The sequence below is a fragment of the Crocuta crocuta genome, unplaced genomic scaffold, assembly GCF_008692635.1.
Source record: "Crocuta crocuta isolate KB4526 unplaced genomic scaffold, BGI_CrCroc_1.0 scaffold367, whole genome shotgun sequence".
Classification (NCBI taxonomy): Eukaryota; Metazoa; Chordata; class Mammalia; order Carnivora; family Hyaenidae; genus Crocuta; species Crocuta crocuta.
The window spans coordinates 5,612,885-5,631,193 of NW_027527936.1; the positions used below are offsets into that span (position 1 = coordinate 5,612,885).

The 18,309-nt window shown below is 38.1% G+C and overlaps 1 protein-coding gene across 3 annotated transcripts in view; it reads left to right on the top strand.

Moving 5' to 3' along the window:
• Positions 1-18,309, top strand: part of MAST2 (microtubule associated serine/threonine kinase 2) — a 178,182-nt gene that overhangs the window by 49,147 nt on the left and 110,726 nt on the right. For 2 of the 3 annotated variants that reach the window (XM_077752130.1, XM_077752132.1), the window contains exon 2: positions 2,183-2,214. In XM_077752130.1, the coding sequence (XP_077608256.1) occupies positions 2,183-2,214 (32 nt within the window). The remainder of the gene's footprint in view (positions 1-2,182; positions 2,215-18,309) is intronic. The other variant, XM_077752131.1, reaches the window with a different exon arrangement.

The window sequence follows — 18,309 nt, forward strand, 5'->3', positions numbered from 1 at the left end:
CTCAGTTGGTTCAGCATCCCACTTTGGTTCAGGTCATGATCCCAGGGTTCATGAGTTCAAGCCCTCTATCAGGTGAATTTGAGACCTTCTTTTGGTGAGCTCAAGCCTCACTTCCGGCTCTGAACTCACAGTGTGGATCCTACAAGGGGATTCCCTCTCTCTCTGCCCTTTGTAGGATTCTCTTTCCTTCTCTCTCTGCCCCTTGCTCACTTGCACTCTCTCTCAAAAAAAAAAAAAAAAAAAAAGAAGATCCAGATGCTTAACCGACTGAGCCACCCAGGTGCCCTGACCTAACTGGCCCTTAAAAGGGACACAGTTAAGTTGAAAATAGACTATAGAGGGATAAGAGTAGAAGCAGGAATGGAGTACCAGTTAGAAGATGGTTGAGAGGCCAGGGAGAGACCATAGTAACTTAGTTGCAATAGCAGAAACCAAGAGGCTTTTTCCTAACTTTAACTCTTCAGGTGATAAAATTGAACTGGGACTCTTTAGACTTCTATCACACTTATTGTGGCTATCATATATTTTGTTGCAGAATGTATTTAGTATGTTTTGTTGTTTTAATGTATTTAGTATGTTTTGTTGCTGCCCCAGTATTTTGAGGGTGTTCTATATTGTTATATAATATATGCTGTTTATTTTGTTTTAACATTTTAATTTATTTTTGAGAGACAGAGACAGAGTGTAAGAGGGGGAGAGGCAGAGAGAGAAGGAGACACAGAATCCAAAGCAGGCTCCAGGATCTAAGCTGTCAGTACAGAGCCTGACGTGGGGCTCGAACCCACAAACCATGAGATCATGACCTGAGCTGAAGTCAGACGTTTAACTGACTGAGCCACCCAGGTGCCCCTATGTGTTTACTTTAATATTTCCTCCCTCCCCACTCCAACATCTAAAACATGACTAAATCTCGGGTTTTTAAGAGATTCTAAGTGTATAAGTCTGTGTATGTATGTATGTCTGAAAAATGGTTGTATTCTGGATATATTTTAAAGCTATAACCATTAAGAATTCCTGATGGATGTGATGTGTATGTGAAAAACAGAGGAGTCCAGATATCTAGGGTTTGGGTCTAAACAACCAGAAGAATACCATCATCTGAGATGGGAAAAGGCTGTGGTTGGAATCAGTTTTTGTGGAAAAAGTGAACTCATTTTGGGACATGTTGGATTTGAGATGTTGAGTAGGCAACTGGTTAGAAGTGTCAGGAATTTGGGAGACAGATCTGGGAAGTGTTGGAGGGGGAGGGTCAATTGGTATAATTTTTGGGAATAAGTTTTGATACCTATGACTTAGAAGTTCCACATCTGAATACTTCAAGAAACTTTTTATTATGTGCATGAGGAAACAAGTACAGGCTATTTATAGGAGCATTGTTCTGATGCAGAAGAAAAACATGCAAAGAAAATTAACTTTCTGTTTCCTGGAGAATAGATAAATAAATATTATAAATAAGTGACAAAATAAATTTACGGAGTGAAGTAATGAATGAAAGTGAAAAACATCCACATGGGTGAATCTCCCAGTTATGATGTGAAGTCAGCAGATGAATACCTACAATATTTTAAATATATAATTTAAAAACATGTGAAACAATACTAATAATTATTTATGGATATATATGTAAGAAAATATAAAGACACATGGCAAAGATAAAACATTCAGAATAGTTAAGTGGGGACATGGGGCGGGGGGTGAAACCTGATAAATTTTGAAGGCAAGTCACAGGGACCCAACTGTTCTCATGCCAGTGGTAAGTATAGTCATCTCTTTGTTATATTATTTTCTGTACTTCTTTGTCTGAAATGTTTCCTAATTAAAGAAAATTCCATGTTATTCCTTTCATATCCCTCTTAATGATAGGTGAATCCTTTACAATTCATCAACAGTTAATGGCTGGCCCAGTGAGTATCTGGAATAATCTCCACTGGTGAGATGGTTCCATCTAGTGGAGAAAATGCTATAAATACTCTGAGACATTACTTTGGGGAGAAAGAATAAAGAGGTGATAGTTAACCTGACTGGTCTTTATTTCACTGAATAAAAGATAAGGGAAGAAATTATGACTTGGAAATATTTAGTTTTTGCCATTATTAAGATAATGCTGTAGGACCTTTAATAGAGACCTGTAGGACTTAGAGGTGTCCTTCTTTCTAACTTGTGTTTGTGCTTTGTTTTTCAGAAGGAGTTGAGCCTTCCAAGAAGAGGCAGCTTGTAAGTTGATGATTATTATGATCATGATTATGAACACTTGCTTAGGAATCCCTCCTGGGAACTGTTCTCGGTGTTATTTGGAGGAAACTCACTCGGGTGCGTGCGTGAGTGCGTGTGTGTTGTGTGTGTGTGTGTGTGTGTGTGTGTTTTCTCCTTGTGTACTTTTATCTGTCAGGGAAGCTGGTGGTCAGCTAACTCCTCTTGCTAGGTCAGAACCTCCCTTTTCCCCCCATCCCTTCTCATCCCAGATCCTCTTCTCTGTTTCAGTTTTTGCCTGACATTTGGGAAAAAGCTGCTACTTAAGTACCCATCACAGTTTTATACTTGTGTTTTGGGATTTACCAAGTTGTGTGTATATATATATTTTTTAATAGACTCAAGCTTTTTGAGAATGTTCAAGTTGAAACTCTTAGCAATTACATCTGTTCCATAACATGGTACTAGGGAGAGGCCAACTTTTCTAGTAGTTTGGGGTAAGGGCAGCAGCTAAGTTTGGATTCAGGGTAGGAATAAGGTTTTCTTTCACCTGTTCTATTCTGGCTTTAGGGCCAGGGAAATTGGTGAGTAATCTTTGTCCTTGGACTTTAATTTCTTATATTTTCTTGACTTGATTTTTCTCTAAGAATTCTATTGGGGCAGTACTGCAAATTTGGCTAAACACAGTCATCTAGAATACTTGTTAAAATTCTTCCTCTAGCCCCAAATATTTATTTAAAATCTAGTTAGTTAACATACTGTGCAATATTGGTTTCAGGAGTAGAATTCAGTGATTCATCACTTACATACAATACCTAGTGCTCATTATAACAAGTTCCTTCTTTAATAACCATCACCTATCTAGCTCATTCCCTGCCCACTTCCCTACATCAACTATCAGTTTATTCTTTATTTTTAAGAGTCTCTCATGGTTTGTTTCCTTCTCTCTTTTTATTCCCCCCTCCCATATGTTCATCTGTTTTGTTTCTTAAATTCCTCATATGAGTGAAATCATGTGGTATTTGTTTTTCTCTAACTTGTTTTTGCTTAGCATAATACACTCCAGCTCCATCCATGGTGTTGCAAATGACAAGATTTTATTCTTTTTGATGGCTAAGTAATATTCCATTGCATACACACACACACACACACACACACACACGCACACATCATATCTTTTTTTTAAAAAAAAGTTTATGTATTTTGAGAGAGAGAGAGAGAGCGCGCACACAATCAGGGGAGGGGCAGAGAGAGAGGGAGAGAGAATCTCGTGCTGGGTCCGAAATGGGGCTCTAGCTCACAAACTGTGAGATCATGACCTGATCTAAAACTAAGACTCAGATGCTTAACTGGCTGAGCCACCCAGGTTCCCCTATCTTCTTTTTTTTTTTTTTTTTTTTAACGTTTCTTTATTTATTTGGAGGGGAGGAGAGGCAGAGAGAGAAAATCCCAAGCAAGCTTTGTGCTGTCAGTTCAGGGCCTGATGTGGGGTTCAAATTCATGAACCATGAGATCATGACCTGAGCCGAAATCAAGACTTGGATGCTAACCAACTGAGCCACCCAGGTGCCCCGTATACTACATCTTCTTTATCCATTTATCTGTCGATGGACATTTGGGCTCTCTCCATAGTTTGGCAATTGTTGATAATGCTGCTATAAACTTTGGGGTGCAAGTACCCCTTTGAATATGTATCCTTTGGGTACTAGTAGTGCAATTGCTGGATCATAGTGTGGTTCTGATTTTAACTTTTTGAGGAACCTCCATACTATTCTCCAGAGTGGCTACATCAGTTTGCTAGAAATGCTTGTTAAAATTCTGAACAACTTCTGAACTTATTTGAATCAGAATCTCCATGTTGGGGCCCAAGAAAGCTGTATTTTTATGCCCCTGCATCCACACCCACCATGATTTTGCTAGGATTTGGGAAACTCTAGGAAATAGTGCTGTGATAAAATAGTGGCTTAGAAACTTTTCCATACAGAGCACATAAGGATGAGGAGACAACAGTATTCATATTTATTTATTAAGTATACTTTATGTGTATATCTTATGCATTTTTTGGTAAATGTATGAAACACAAGGTAATTCTGTTACTGTCATTTTAGGGTTTAGTTTTATAAAAATGCCCTAATAATTAGTTGTCCTGTGAGAGTTTTGTTTATAAAGCCCCTTTGGTTGCTTTATGAAAGCCCACTGTGATTTGATAAGAGACTCAACTTATGAGTCAGAAAACCCTTACAGCTCAGTCTTGGCTTTGTCACTTAATTAGCTTTGTAAATGTAGACAAATCACTTCATTTCCTAAACCTTAGTTGTCTTATCTATAAAACGAAGGTTATGACATCTGTTTTCCTCTTTTCTTATAACTATTGGAAGGGTCATTTAATATATGTGTTAGTGCTTCATTACTTACAATTTTCTTTTTTTAAAAAATGTTTATTTTAAGAAGGAGAGTGAGCATGAGCATGAGCTGATGAGGGGCAGAGAGAGAGAGAGAGAAAATCTGAAGCACATGGCTAGAGTGGAGCCGATGTGGAGCTTGAGCTCATGAATTGTGAGACCATGACTCCAGCCAAAATCAAGAGCTTGACTGACTATACCACTCAGGTGCCCCATTTCTTACAATTTTCTAAAGTGTATTAGTTTTAGAATTCTTTTTTCTTAAGTTTATTCATTTATTTTGAGAGAGAGAGACAGAGTGAGAGGGAAGATCAGAGAGAGGAGGAGACAGAGAATCCCAAGTGGGCTCTCCCACAGTCTCCCACAAATCGTGAGATTGTGACCCGAGCTGAAACCAAGAGTCAGACATGTAACCAACTGAGCCACCCAGACACCCCAGTTTTAGAATTCTTGTAAACCTATTGGGTTAAATTTGAATACACTTTGGGGCACCTGGGTGGCTCAGTTGGTTGAGTGTCTGACTTTGGCTTGGGTCATGATCTCATAGTTCACGAGTTTGAGTCCCACATTGGGCTCGCTGCTGTCTGCACAGAGCTCGGTTTGGATCCTCTGTCCCCCTCTCTCTACCCTTACCCCCACTGTGCTCTCTCAAAAATAAATAAACATTAAAAATATATAAATTTAGATACACTTTTATTATTTAAGAGCCACATTTCTTTATTTAAATTTAGTTCTAGCTAAATGGAATTGCAATTCCAAGTTCTCAAGCACCCAGAGTCTTCTATAAAACTGGGGAATGGTGCTACCAGGACTATTAATGGAGTGATCTACCGACTAGGTGTAACATAACTAAAAAGGAGTGGCTTTTCAACATCATGTTTGGCAAATACTTGTACTTTATCACTCTTCCCCCCCCCCTTTAAAGATTTTATTTTTAAGTAATCTCTACACCTAATGTGGGATTCGAACTCACAACCTTGAGATCAAACGTCACATGCTCTACAAAAGTCACATGCTCTACAGACTGAGCCAGAAAGGTACCCTGGTACTTGGTCACTATTCTACTATTACTATTTCTGGCATTTTTTTCTTTTGGTTCCTCCTATTTTGAAGTTCTCTGAGATTTGCTCTTTGCTTAAGATTAGGTATAATGAATCAGGGCCTGAGGCAGGTAGCTTCTTCTAGGAGTGTATGCTTCCAATGAATGGAATTTGCTGAGAAGGAGGAGAAAGAGGAGAAGGAGAGAAATCCTAGGAAAATGCTTTTTATTTGAAATTGGAGGAATTTGGGGTCAGTTTAGTTTTAAATTCAAGGAATATCTTGGTCATTTTAGTGGTATCCCAAGTTAAGCATATAATTGCCTTAAAATATTTAATTGATCACAACAGAAATACTTTTTAATAAAGTAACTCACATTTAAACAATTGATCAGTAAATGCACACTAATACCTACTATGTGTTGGGCACTGATCTAAGTTTTGAGGCTATAAAATTCAGTTAGATACATCCTTCTATTTTGAGGTTTTATTGTTAAGTAAGTCAGAGATACCTTAGTGCAAACAATTGTTTTTTATCTTTAATATTGGAAGAGTAGAAGTTTTATTCTGGAAGGAAGCCAGAAATCCTGGATACTAATCTAGGCTTTGCCACTAATAAGTTATGTGTGATTTCCACAGAAACTATCATTTCTGGGCCTGAATTATCTCACTTATAAAATGAGGTAATTGGCTTCTGTGCTTCGTTATCTCCCCAGATGATTGAAGCTCCATGGTACCTCTTTTGCACAGAGCTGGTTAAGTCTTTGTAGGAAGTATGCAGTAAGGAGCAGAGGATGGCTTAGCATTTGCAGTAGAGAAGCCAGAAAGGTAAAAATCATAAAACGTAAGATGTCTGAGTAAGTTTAATGAAAACTTAAAAGTTTGTAGTAAGTATGGAGAAACTGATATTAATAAAACAAGTGACTTAGCCATGGCCCATTGTTTCTTGTCCTTGTAGCCTAGTCTGGAAGTTTAAAAAATTATTATAATTGTCTTGGGATGCCTGGCTGGCTCAGTTGGTAAAGCATGCAACTCTTGATCTTGGGGTTGTGAGTTTGAGCCCCACATTGGGTGTAGAGATTACTTTTTATTTATTTATTTTTATTTTTTATTTTTTTATATTTTTATTTATTTCTAGGAGAGAGAGAGAGAGCGTGAGCAGGGGAGGGTCAGAGAGAGAGGGAGATACAGACTCTGATATAGGCTCCAGGCTCTGAGCTGGCAGTCAGCACAGAGCCCGACGCGGGGCTCGAACCCACGAACTGCGAGATCATGACGTAAGCGAAAGTCAGACGCTTAACCGACTGAGCCACCCAGGCGTCCTTAGAGATTACTTTTTAAAAAGTTATTGGGTGCCTGAGTGGCTCAGTTGGTCAAGCGTTCGACTTTTGATTTTGGTTCAGGTCATGATCTCGTGGATCATGAGATTGAACCCTGCATTGGGCTCTGTGCTGATAGTGCAGACCCTGCTTGGGATTCTCTTTTTCGCTCTTTCTGTGCATCGGCCTCTCCCTCTCTCCGTGTCTCTCAAAATAAATAAGTAAACATTAAAAAGTTATAATTGTCTTATGAAGGAGAAGTAAGTGTTGTATTTATATCCCTGTTTGTCTCTGTCCCAGAATGGCTATTGCAAGAGCAGATGCTACTATATGCCCATTGCAAGTATAAAGCCTCATTTCCTTTGGCATTTTCTTTATAGTATACTTTATGGATACAGAGAAATTTGGAGGTTGCATCTGTTTTGGTGTCTTGCCTTTTGAGAGAGAGAGGTTCATTCAATAGGCATAATTTTGAAAGCATCTGAGCAGTGAAGAATAAATGAAATTCAGTCATTTTGGAGACTATCACTTGTTAATACTTTTTCATGTAATACGACAGTTGCATTAAAATGGATAGGAACTAAAAAATGGATTTTTAGATATATGTGATATCTTGGCATTCTACAAAATACTCTTCCATCTAACAGGTAATCCCTCCAATGTTTCTAAATTGGAAAGTAGAAGTATAGCTTAGAAATGAAGAGCTTGGGTTTGAGAGGCAGACCTGGGTATGAGTCTTGCCAGTGCCCTTGACTAGGTGCTTCCTTTGTACAACAAGTTACTCTATTTGTTGTTGTTGTTGTTTTGCCTCTATTCATTTGTTCATTTGTTTAAATTTATACATCCGTCATATTATATTTATTATGTTCTTATTATGTGCAGGCACCATTCTAAATACTGGAGATAAAGTAGTGTTGAAGCAGAGTTTGTACTCTTATGGAGCCTCTATTCAAGAGAGACAGACACACAGAATTGTATATCATCTGTCATATGGTATTGAGTACTGGGAAGAAAAAACCAGATAAGAGATGGGAGGGTATGTGTTTGTGTGGAGCAGGGGTTGAAATTTTAAATTGTGTTGTCCAGGAAAATATTCTCATTAAGGTGACATTTGAGCAGAGAACAGAAGAGTCTAGAATGAGTGATGTTGATATGTACTAGGCAAGAGCAGTCCATGTAGAGAATAAGCATGTGCCAAGGTTCTGAGGTGGGAACATGCTTGCCATATTGGAGAACAGCAAGGAGGCCAAGGTGGCTTTTGGTTAGTGAACAGTGGTGTTGGGACTGATGGTGGTGAGAGGCATAGAGAATATGAGACACAGGCTGGATTTTGTAGTACTTGTAGGCTACAGAAAAGATTTTGTATTTTTATACTGATTTTTACACAGAAAGAGGGTTGATAGTTCTAATAGGAGAAAGACATGATCTGTCCTAGGTTTTTGTTTTTTCTTTTTTTAAAGGACAATTTGCTTTATTGAGATATAATCCACATGTCATATAATCACCATTTAAGAGTATACGGTTCCCTGGTTTTTAGTGTATTCACAAAGTTTTGCAAGAATTACCACCATTTTAATTCAGAACATCTTTATCACCCAAAAAGAAAACCTCTACTTGCTAGCATTCATTACCCATTCTACGTTCTGTCTAGTCCCTGATAACCACTAATCTAGTTTGTTTTAATAGGTTTGCCTATTGTGAGCATTCCATGTAAGTGGAATTATATAATATGTGGTCTCTGTGTCTGGCTTCTTTCTCTTGGCATAATTTTTTAAAGTTTCATCCATGTTTTAGTTTGTGTCAGTACTTCATTCCTTTTCAAGGCTAAATATTGCAGTGTATGTATGTATCACATTTTCTTTATCCATTTTTTGTTGCTGAACATTTGGGTTGCTTCCACTGTTTGGCTATTGCAAATAATGCTGCTGTGAACACGGGTGTACAGGTATTTGTTTGAGGCCCTGCTTTCACTTCTATTTCAGGTAGATACCAAGAAAGGGAGTTTCTGAGGTCGCCTGGGTGACTCAGTAGGTTAAGCATCCCACTCTTGGTTTTGGCTCAGGTCATGATCTCAGAGTTTGTGAATCTGAACCCTGCATCAGGCTCTGCATTGGCAGTATGGAGCCTCCTTAGGATTCTCTCTGTGCCTCTCTCTCTCCTTCCCCACTCTTGCTGTCTCTGTCTCTCAAAATAAATAAATAAGCTTAAAAAAAAGGGGGGGGGAGAGTTTCTGGATCATATGGTAATTCTGTGTGTAACTTTCTGAGGAACTACCATACTGCTTTCCATAGCTGCTGCATCATTTTACATTCCAACTGGCAATACATGAGGGTTCCAGTTTCTCCACATCCTAGCCAACACTTGTTATTTTCCATTTTTAAATTAATAATCATCTTAATGAGTGTGAAGTGATATTTCCATGTGGTTTTACTTTGCATTTTCTTAATTACTAGTGATACTTTTTTTCACGTGCTTATTGGTCATTTGTAAACCTTCTTTGGAGAAATAAATTTTTTGCCCATTTTTCATTTGGGTTATTTATTTTTACTCTTCAGTTGTAGGAGTTCTTTATATATTCTGGATATTAAACCCTTACCAGATACATGATTTGCACATATTGTCTCCCATTCTTTGGGTTGTATTTTCACTTGCTTGATAGTCCTTGATGCACACAGAAAAGATGCTAATTTTCATGGAGTCCAGTTGATTTATTTTTTCTTTTGTTGTCTGTGCTTTTGGTATCATACCCAAGAAATCATTGCCAGATCTAGTGTCCTAAAGAGTTCCTCCAAGTATTTTCTTCTAAGAATTTTGTAGTTCTAGCTCTTATGTTTAGGTCTTTGATCTATCTTGAGTTAATTTTTGTTTATGGTATAAGGTAAGTGTCTCCATTCTTTTGTATATGAGTACCTAGTTTTTCCAGAACCATATGTTAAAACGACTGTCTTTATTGGAGTAAATATATTTTGTATACTTGACCATATATACAAGCATTTATTTTGGGGCTCTCTATTCTATTCCATAGGTCTAAATGCCTATACTTAACGCTAGTACCATACTGTTGTGCTTACTGTAGCTTTGTAGCAAGTTTTGAATCAGGAAGTGTGGTATCAAAGAACTAACTTTGTTCTTCTTCAGGATTGTCTTGGGGGCACCTGAGTGTCTCAGTCGGTTAAACGTCCGACCTCAGCCCAGGTCATGATCTCACAGTTTGTGAGTTTGAGCCCCGCCTCGGGCTCTGTGCTGACAGCTCAGAGCCTGAAGTTTGGTTTGGATTCTCTCTCTCTTGTCTCTGCCTCTGTCTGTCTCCCCCCCCCCCCCCTTGTGCTCTGTCTCTCTCTCAAAAGTAAACATTTTAAAAAAAAAAAGATTGTCTTGGTTATTTAGGGTTTCTTGTGATTCCATATGAATGACAGATGAGTTTCTCTATTTCTGCAGAAACATCATTAGAATTTTGATAGGGATTGTATTGAATCTATAGATCAATTTGGGCAATATTATCAGATTGACCAATGTTGTCTTCTAGTGTGTGAACATAGGATATTTTCCCATTTAAGTTTTCTTTAATTTCTTTCAGAAATGTTTTGTAGTTTTCTTTTTCAGTGTACAGGTCTTTTATCTCCTTAGGTGAATTTATTCCTATTTTTAAGTTTATTTATTTTGAGAGACTGCATGCAAACGGGGAAGGGGGCAAAGGGAGAGACTTAAGGAGGCTCCACACTAAGTGGAGATCACGGGCTCGATCTCACAACCACAAGATCATGACCTGAGCCAATATCAGGAGTCAGATGCTTAGCTGACTGAGCCACCTAGGCAGTCAGCCATCCAGGCACTCCGGTTGTTTTACTTTCTTGATAGTGACCTCTGATGCACGGAAATACGTAATTTTGATGAGTCCAGTTTATTTGCTTTTTATTTGGTTGTACTTTTGATATCATATCTAAGAAACCATTGCCTAATTCAAGGTCTAATTTTTTCCCTGGGTCTTAATACATAAAGGTAACTAAGTAATGATGCAGAGAGACTAATGCTATTGAAAGACGAATTTATTACTTACAGGTTCCCCAGGAGAGAGGAGCATACCACACTATGCAGGCCACATGAAGAAAGCACTAGATTTGGTTAGGAGACAGGAAGGAGCCAAGGGAAAAGCCCAAGCCAGAGCCTTTATTGCGGTTTCTACAGATAAGACAAGGCCAGGCAGGATAACCAGCTTAGGACTATTTTGAAAAACAATGGTGGGTTCTAGACTATAGGGGTGATATTTAGTTGTCTGGTACTTGGCCCTGAGTGATACAGGGCAGGGGAAATATTGGCCTGATGTGTGAGAGTTTGATAAATTGGCTTGCGAGGGTGGGCTCAGGATTGGTCAGAAGGTTTGTAATAGGATTTTTGCATATTCATAAAAACTGGATTGCAGGGGAGATATAAACAAGTTTGGCTGTTAGTTTGGCCTTATGATTAATAAATGCCAAATGGAGGGTGCCTGACTGGCTCAGTCGAGCATGCAGTGCTTGATCTCAGTGTTGAATTCAAGCCCCACGTTGGGTGTAGAGGTTACTTAAAAAAAAAAAAAAAAAAAAAAAAAACAAAAAGAAAAAAAAAAAAAAAAAGGCCAAATAGGCAAATACAGAATCTAAGAAAACAGAGTACTGTTGTGATGTTTTACCTTTGTTTACTTTTAAGAATTTTATGGTTTTGGGGGCGCTAGGGTGGCTGAGTCTGTTGAGCATCAAATTTAGCTCAGGTCATGATCTCATGGTTTGTGAGTTCGAGCCCCCCTCTGGCTCACTGTTGTCAGCACAGAGCCCACTTCAGATCTCTGTCTCCTCTCTCTGTGCCTGCCCCCCGAAAAATAAGTAAAAACATTAAAAAAAGTTTTATGGTTTTAGCTCTTACTTTTGGTCTTTGATTCATTATTAGTTAATTTTTATATATGGTGTAAGGTAAGGATTCGATTTCATTCCTCAGAATGTGGATAGCTATTGTCCCAGCTCCATTTCCAACTTTTCTTTCTCTGTTGAATAGTTGTCTTAGGTTTTAACACCATCATTTCTTAGTAAGATTGCAGGGAATGTGGGAGTGAAAGCAGGGAAGTACATGAGAAAACAGTTACAAAAATCAGTCAAGATCATGATACCTTAGACAGGGTGGCAGCAGTTGAGGTGGTAGGAAATGGTTAGGCTCTGGGTATATTTTAAAAGCAGAGCTGACAATATTTGTTGATAGTTAATTTTAGTATATGAAAGAAAGAAGAATTGGTGGTAACTACAGGACTTTAGGGCTGCATATCTAGATGAAAATGGTTGCCGTTTACTGAGCAAGATGGGGAATATGTGAATGGAGCAGGGGTGTTTTCTGTTACTGTTCTTGGGAGGAGCAGAAGTGGGAGTTGTTGGAAGAATTAGGACTTTGGTGCTTGCTTGACATCCAAGAAGGGGTGTTGATAAGACAATTGTATATATGAACTGGGGGATCAAGAGTGAAATCTAATCTGGAGATATATATTTGCAGATTGACAACATATAAATGATATTTAGAGTTATGAGATTGGATGAGATAAACAAATGCTACTCAAATGTGGACTGGTGGTTGGTTATAGAACTGTTACCAATTTGCTGCGAGTTAAGTACAAGAATTTAGAATAAGCAAGTGATCTTGTTGTAGCCTTCAAGCATTTGATCATTTTTCTTTTTTTTTTTTCTTTTTATTCATCATTCTTTTTTTTTTTTTAAATAGTTTATTGTCAAATTAGTTTCCACATAACACTCAGTGCTCATCCCCACAAGTGTCCTCCTCCATGCCCATCCCCCCTCCCCCCACATCCATCAGTCCTCAGTTTTTGTCAGCATTCAAAAGTCTCTCATGGTTTGCTTCTCTCCCTTTNTCATTTTTCTGCTATTTCATATTTATTGTATTTTATAGTGGTTTGTGATGGATTAAAATTTTCACCTGGTTCTTTACTACAGCTAGTTTGAACATCATTGACATGGTGAGTGAGTCTGGAAAGAACAGATAGAAGGACTGAGCCCTGGGGCACTTGAGTATTTACTGGTTAGGGAATAAGAATAATCCATCAGTAGAGAAAACTGGAGAGGTGTAGCCAGTAAGGTTGGAGAAAAACCAGAAGAGAGTGGTGTTTCTAAAGCCTCAAGAAGAAAGTATGCCAAAAGCATACTGACGGGTTATGTAAGATGAATACTTAAGAATTGACCTTTGGACTTAGTAATAGGAAATTCCCTATTGGTGACCTTTGGTGAGTAGTATTGGTGAGCAGTGGGTATAGAACTTGGTTCAAGTGGGTTCAAGAGAGAATGAGAGAGAGTATTATTTATGTAATATTTGGGTTAAAAATATTTAACCTCAATCTAATATAAGAAGAAACAGAGAAGTCCTAACTGAGGGGGCAATCTGTAGAAACTACTGGCCCAGACTCTTAAAAAATGTTGAAGATGTAAAAGATTAAAAAAAAAAAAAAAGACTAAGGATGTATTTTGGATTATTGGAGACAAAAGAGATTTGGTGAATAAATGCAATGCTTGATTCTTGGTTTGATCCCGGATTTTAAAAAATAGTTGGAAGACATTATTGGGACAATTGAGGACACTTGAATGTGGATTTTTATTCAGTAATGTTATTGTGTCAGTGTTAAACTGTTAAACTTTCTGTTTTTCTTTCTTTAATTTTTTTTTTTTTTTTTTTTTTGGTGTCAGTGTTAAACTTTCTTAGTGTGATGGTTGTGTGGTGGTTCTCCCTTGTTGTTGGGCTTGGGATTAATTGTGGATGAAGTATTTGAGAGACAGGTGTTTTGGTGTGTACAAATGACTTTTAAATGGTTCAGCTAATTAACTAAAAGTAATTGTGTGCATATGTATGTAGAGAGAGAGGATGAGGAGAAGGGAGAGAAAAAAGCAAATATAAGTGAAAGGTATATAGCGTTTCATTTAATTATTCTTGCTCCTGATATTTTGGAAAGAAGTAGTAATATTATTTCAAAGAGATTTGGTGAAAAGAGGATCATAGAAATCAGGTGATAACTAGAAAAGGTCATGGAGCTTCCCTCCCCCCTTTTTAAAATATAGATGTGCAATATTATATTATGTTTGTATGTCAGTGAAATTACCCAGTAGAGAAGGAAAAGGTGATGTGAGAGAGGAAGGATCAATTGCCAGGATGTTTTTGAATAGGCAAAAATGGAAGACACACATCTAGGTACATACGGAAATACTAGCCTTAGGAGCTTTGACAGTTTGTCCCTAGTAGCCTTGGTTACCTCAGTTTATATGTAAAAGATTATGCATGTAAAGTGTATAGCATAGTGCCTGCAATTAAGCCCTTAGCTCTTTGTTATAGAAGTTAGTGCAATGCCTATTATTAGTAAACTTAAAAAAAAACCAGTAGTTTATTACTGTTTTTATTATTAGCGGTCATAATTACCTGTTAGAAACTGTAAATTCTTCAGAAAAACAAATTAGTGTTAAAGCCCCAAAATTCAACCTAGTAAATTTGAAGATATAATGGGCTTTATTAAGTGATTGATGAGTCAGACAGCATCCCACCTAACAAGTAGAAGAAAGCTCCAGAGGGATATAGAAAGGGAAAGGTTTTTAAAGGCAGGACGAGGAAGTTATAAACAGAAAAAAGGGTTATTTGAGGCGAGGTCACCTACATTGGGGATGAAAAGGTTTTAGTAGGTGGATTACCTCATATTCCTGTGCGGGATGGGGAGGGCACAAGTGACAGATGACCCTTATTGGTGCTGACCAGAAAATTCTTGGCCAATAAAGACTACATTTCTGGAAAAGGTTATAAGTACAATTAGGTTAGGTGTTAAGCCTCAGTTTGGTGGCTTGGCCTAAATGACATTTAGGGCCTATAGATTTGTTTTTGTTTTGCTTTGTTTTTTAACATTAGAAAGATCCCAAACCAAGTTAAATGAACAGTAGTGTACCTTAGAAAAGCCACAGGATATTCATGACCGACTTTGGTCACTTAAGGGAAGAGAAAAACTAAATTTCAATATGGGGAATGAGAAAATCCAGGCCTGCAATGATAAGGGCTTTGTTGGGGCAAGTTGGTTATGTAAGTTATTTTGGCCTAGTTCACACCATTTATTTTAGGTGTAGCTCTCTGAAATAAAAATCACTTTCATTTTTAGAAAACTATTTCATATTTAAACCCACCTTGATATTTTTCAGGGCATTAAAAAATCTAGTCTAGAATATCATACCTATCAGATCTAACTCCTGTCAGACTAGAGGGGTTGATAATCTTGTTGAAAGTATACAGGGGTGCCTGGGTGGCTCAGTTGGTTAAGTGCCCAACTCTGGATTTCAGCTCAGGTCATGATCTCATGGGTTCATGAGATTGAGCCTGCTTCATATTCTCTGTCTCCCTCTCTCTCTGCCCCTCCCCTGCTTTCAATCTAGAACTCTCTCTCTCTCTGTCTCTCTCTCTCTCTCTCTCTCAAAAGTAAATAGGTGCTCCTGGGTGGCTCAGTCAGTTAAGCACCTGACTCTTGATTTCAGCTCAGGTCATGATCTCACGGTTTGTGGATTTGAGCCCTGTGTCAGGCTCTGTGCATTGTTGGTGCAGAGTCTGCTTGGGATTTTCTCTCTCTCACTGTATCTCCCTCTCTTCCCCTTCCCCACACATACCCCCCCCATAAATAAACTTAAAAAAATATATATCTGTGGAAAAAGAACTGAGAAAGTGAAGTTCTAAAGTTATTTGTATTTGTTTTCCAAGCTATTGGGAGTATTGTATTTTGCATTTTCTCAAATGCACTGGATGGCTTCCCTTGCCCAGCTTTGTGAGGGGGCCCTCCTTTGGCAATTCCTTTCAAATAGGGTTTTTTTGTTTGTTTGTTTGTGAATTTCAGCACTGGTAATACCTAGACCCTACACTTAGGAGTTCAGTGTAAATAGTGTTTATGTCTCTAGTTACCCAGAAAGTAAAGCTTTTCTAATACTCATTACAGCTTAAGGTAATTGTCCTTATATTTCTTGAAATGTCATTGCTTTATTTCTTTGAGGCTGTGAGCAGTTCAGTGGAGGTGAAGAATGGACTATAGGAGTAAAGAGGTAGCTGAAGCACCTGTCATAGTGTGTGTGTGTGTGTGTGTTAATATTGGTGATCTTTATTCTTAGAGTCCTTGGGGATAGTTATCCTTTTGCATTGTTCGCTTACTCATTTGGGCAGTGGGCTTAGACATCAGATATTGCATGAAAGTAAATGCCAAGTGTGTGCAATGATGGGCCATAAGCAGGGAGGAGTTCCTGAGGCTCAAGGATATGATGTATCTAACTTTGCCCCTGTGAAACTGACATGTGAAACAGTTATTATGTACTTTCCCACTCTGATGCAACTTGATGGTATTTGCCTGTATGGATGCTCCTAGAGAATGTTCTAAAAAGAGATACCACCTGCTATGCATAGTAAAACCCTTTGTGTGGTGCCTACTATAGTGCTACGGTTTCTGTGTGAACTTTGAAAACCAGGAAATTTTGGTAGCTTTAAGGACTTTGAAGACCAGAATGATAGCTTTGTGCTACACTTTATAATCTNTTTTTTTTTTAAATTGGGCTTCTATAGGAACTGATTTCACATAGGTTCTCTGTCTCTCTAGTGGGAAGGCAGGAATTGGCAGAGTTTGGCAGGGATGGAAAAGCAGTCATCGCTAATTTTCTAGCAGGGCCCACTTTGTTGTTAAAAAATGGATGTGGTTTGACAATGAGCCATAAGTATGTGGTCATAGGACTTGAAAATTGAAAATCTTTGAGAGCCCATTTTGTTACTATTATTTTTAGAATTGCTATTGTTATGCTAATCATCCTCACATTTTTATCTCTAGACCTCACAGCTACCAAATCACTATAATCTACTAGGATATCACACATAAATATCCACAGAAATATCTCAACTTTAGCAGTTATAAAACTGAAGTCATTGTCTTTCTCAAAAACCTACTTCTCTCATATTCTCTAGCTTACTAAATGGCACTAGTTCCTGATAGAAAACTTTGTTATTCTTGCTACCTTCCTCTTCGTTATACCTACCACTCCTTTCTATATGCTTCTCAAATAAATATCTCTTAACTTCCTCTACTTCTTTCTGCTACCACTGGTATGTCCATATAGTCTAAGCCATTGTAATCTCTTGGCTCTACTACTGCTATAACTTCCTAACTAGTCTTTCTTTGTCTGGCATTGCTTAGCCCCAGTCTATTACCCATCTATTACACAATAGCCAGAAAAAAGCCTTTGGAAGTACAGATTTGATTATTAGATGTTTATGTGAACTTCTTTAGTGAATTTTTTTATTACTCTTAGGATGATAGCTGAACATCTTGACATGGCCCATAAAACTGTATACACAATCTGGTTCCTGTCTTTGTCTCCATGTTTTGAACAGTATGTTCCCTGGATCTGGAATGCTCTTTCATATTTACCTTGCTAGCTCCTACTTTCCGTCAAATGTCTGCTTATATCTCACTTCCTTATGAAAGACTTTTGTGACCTCACCTATACCTTGCTGCCCCTAGACTATGTTGGATTTCCCAGAATGTACTTTCATTAAACCCTGTGCTTTTCTTTTATAGCTTTTATGGCAGTTGTAAAGAATTAGTTGTTTGTCTTTTCCCACTGGATGATCTGTTAGTCTGCTTGGGCTACCATAAAATACCACAGACTGGTGACTTAAATGACAGAAATGTATTTTCTTAGTTCTGGAGGCCAGGTGTCCAAGATCTAGGTGCCAGCAGCATCAGTTTCTGGAGAGGGCTCTCTTTGGCTTATAGATAACACATGTTGCTGTGTGCTCACATGGCCTTTTGGAGGGAAATAGGGGGAGTGGAGAGGGAAGGGTATGTGTGTTTGAAAAAGACAGATTTTATTTTTCTTCTTATAAGGCAACTGGTCCTTTCAGATTAGGGCCCCACACTTATGACCTCATCTAATCTTAATTACTTCCTAAAGACTCTATCTCCAAATATAGTCACGTTGGGGGTTAGGGCTTCAACATATGACTTTGTGGGTGATAGGGGTACTGTTTGGTCCATAGCAGATGGTAAGCTCCATGAGGTCAGGACCCATGTTGTATGGTGCAACATGCAAGGATTCTGAGGCTTGGTATAAAGTTTAATACATAGTGGGCACTTAGGCCTGTTCCTGACACTTGTTTGTCCTGGAACAAGAACACAAATAGAGATACTGAGTTAGATTTTTATGTAATGCTAACAAATTGTAAAATAAAACAAGTTCTATTTTCCTGTCCTGAGACATATATAGTTTCATAATAACAAGTTATAGAAATCATTGTGTGAAGCTATTGATTTTGTAAAATGTTTATTTATTTACTTTG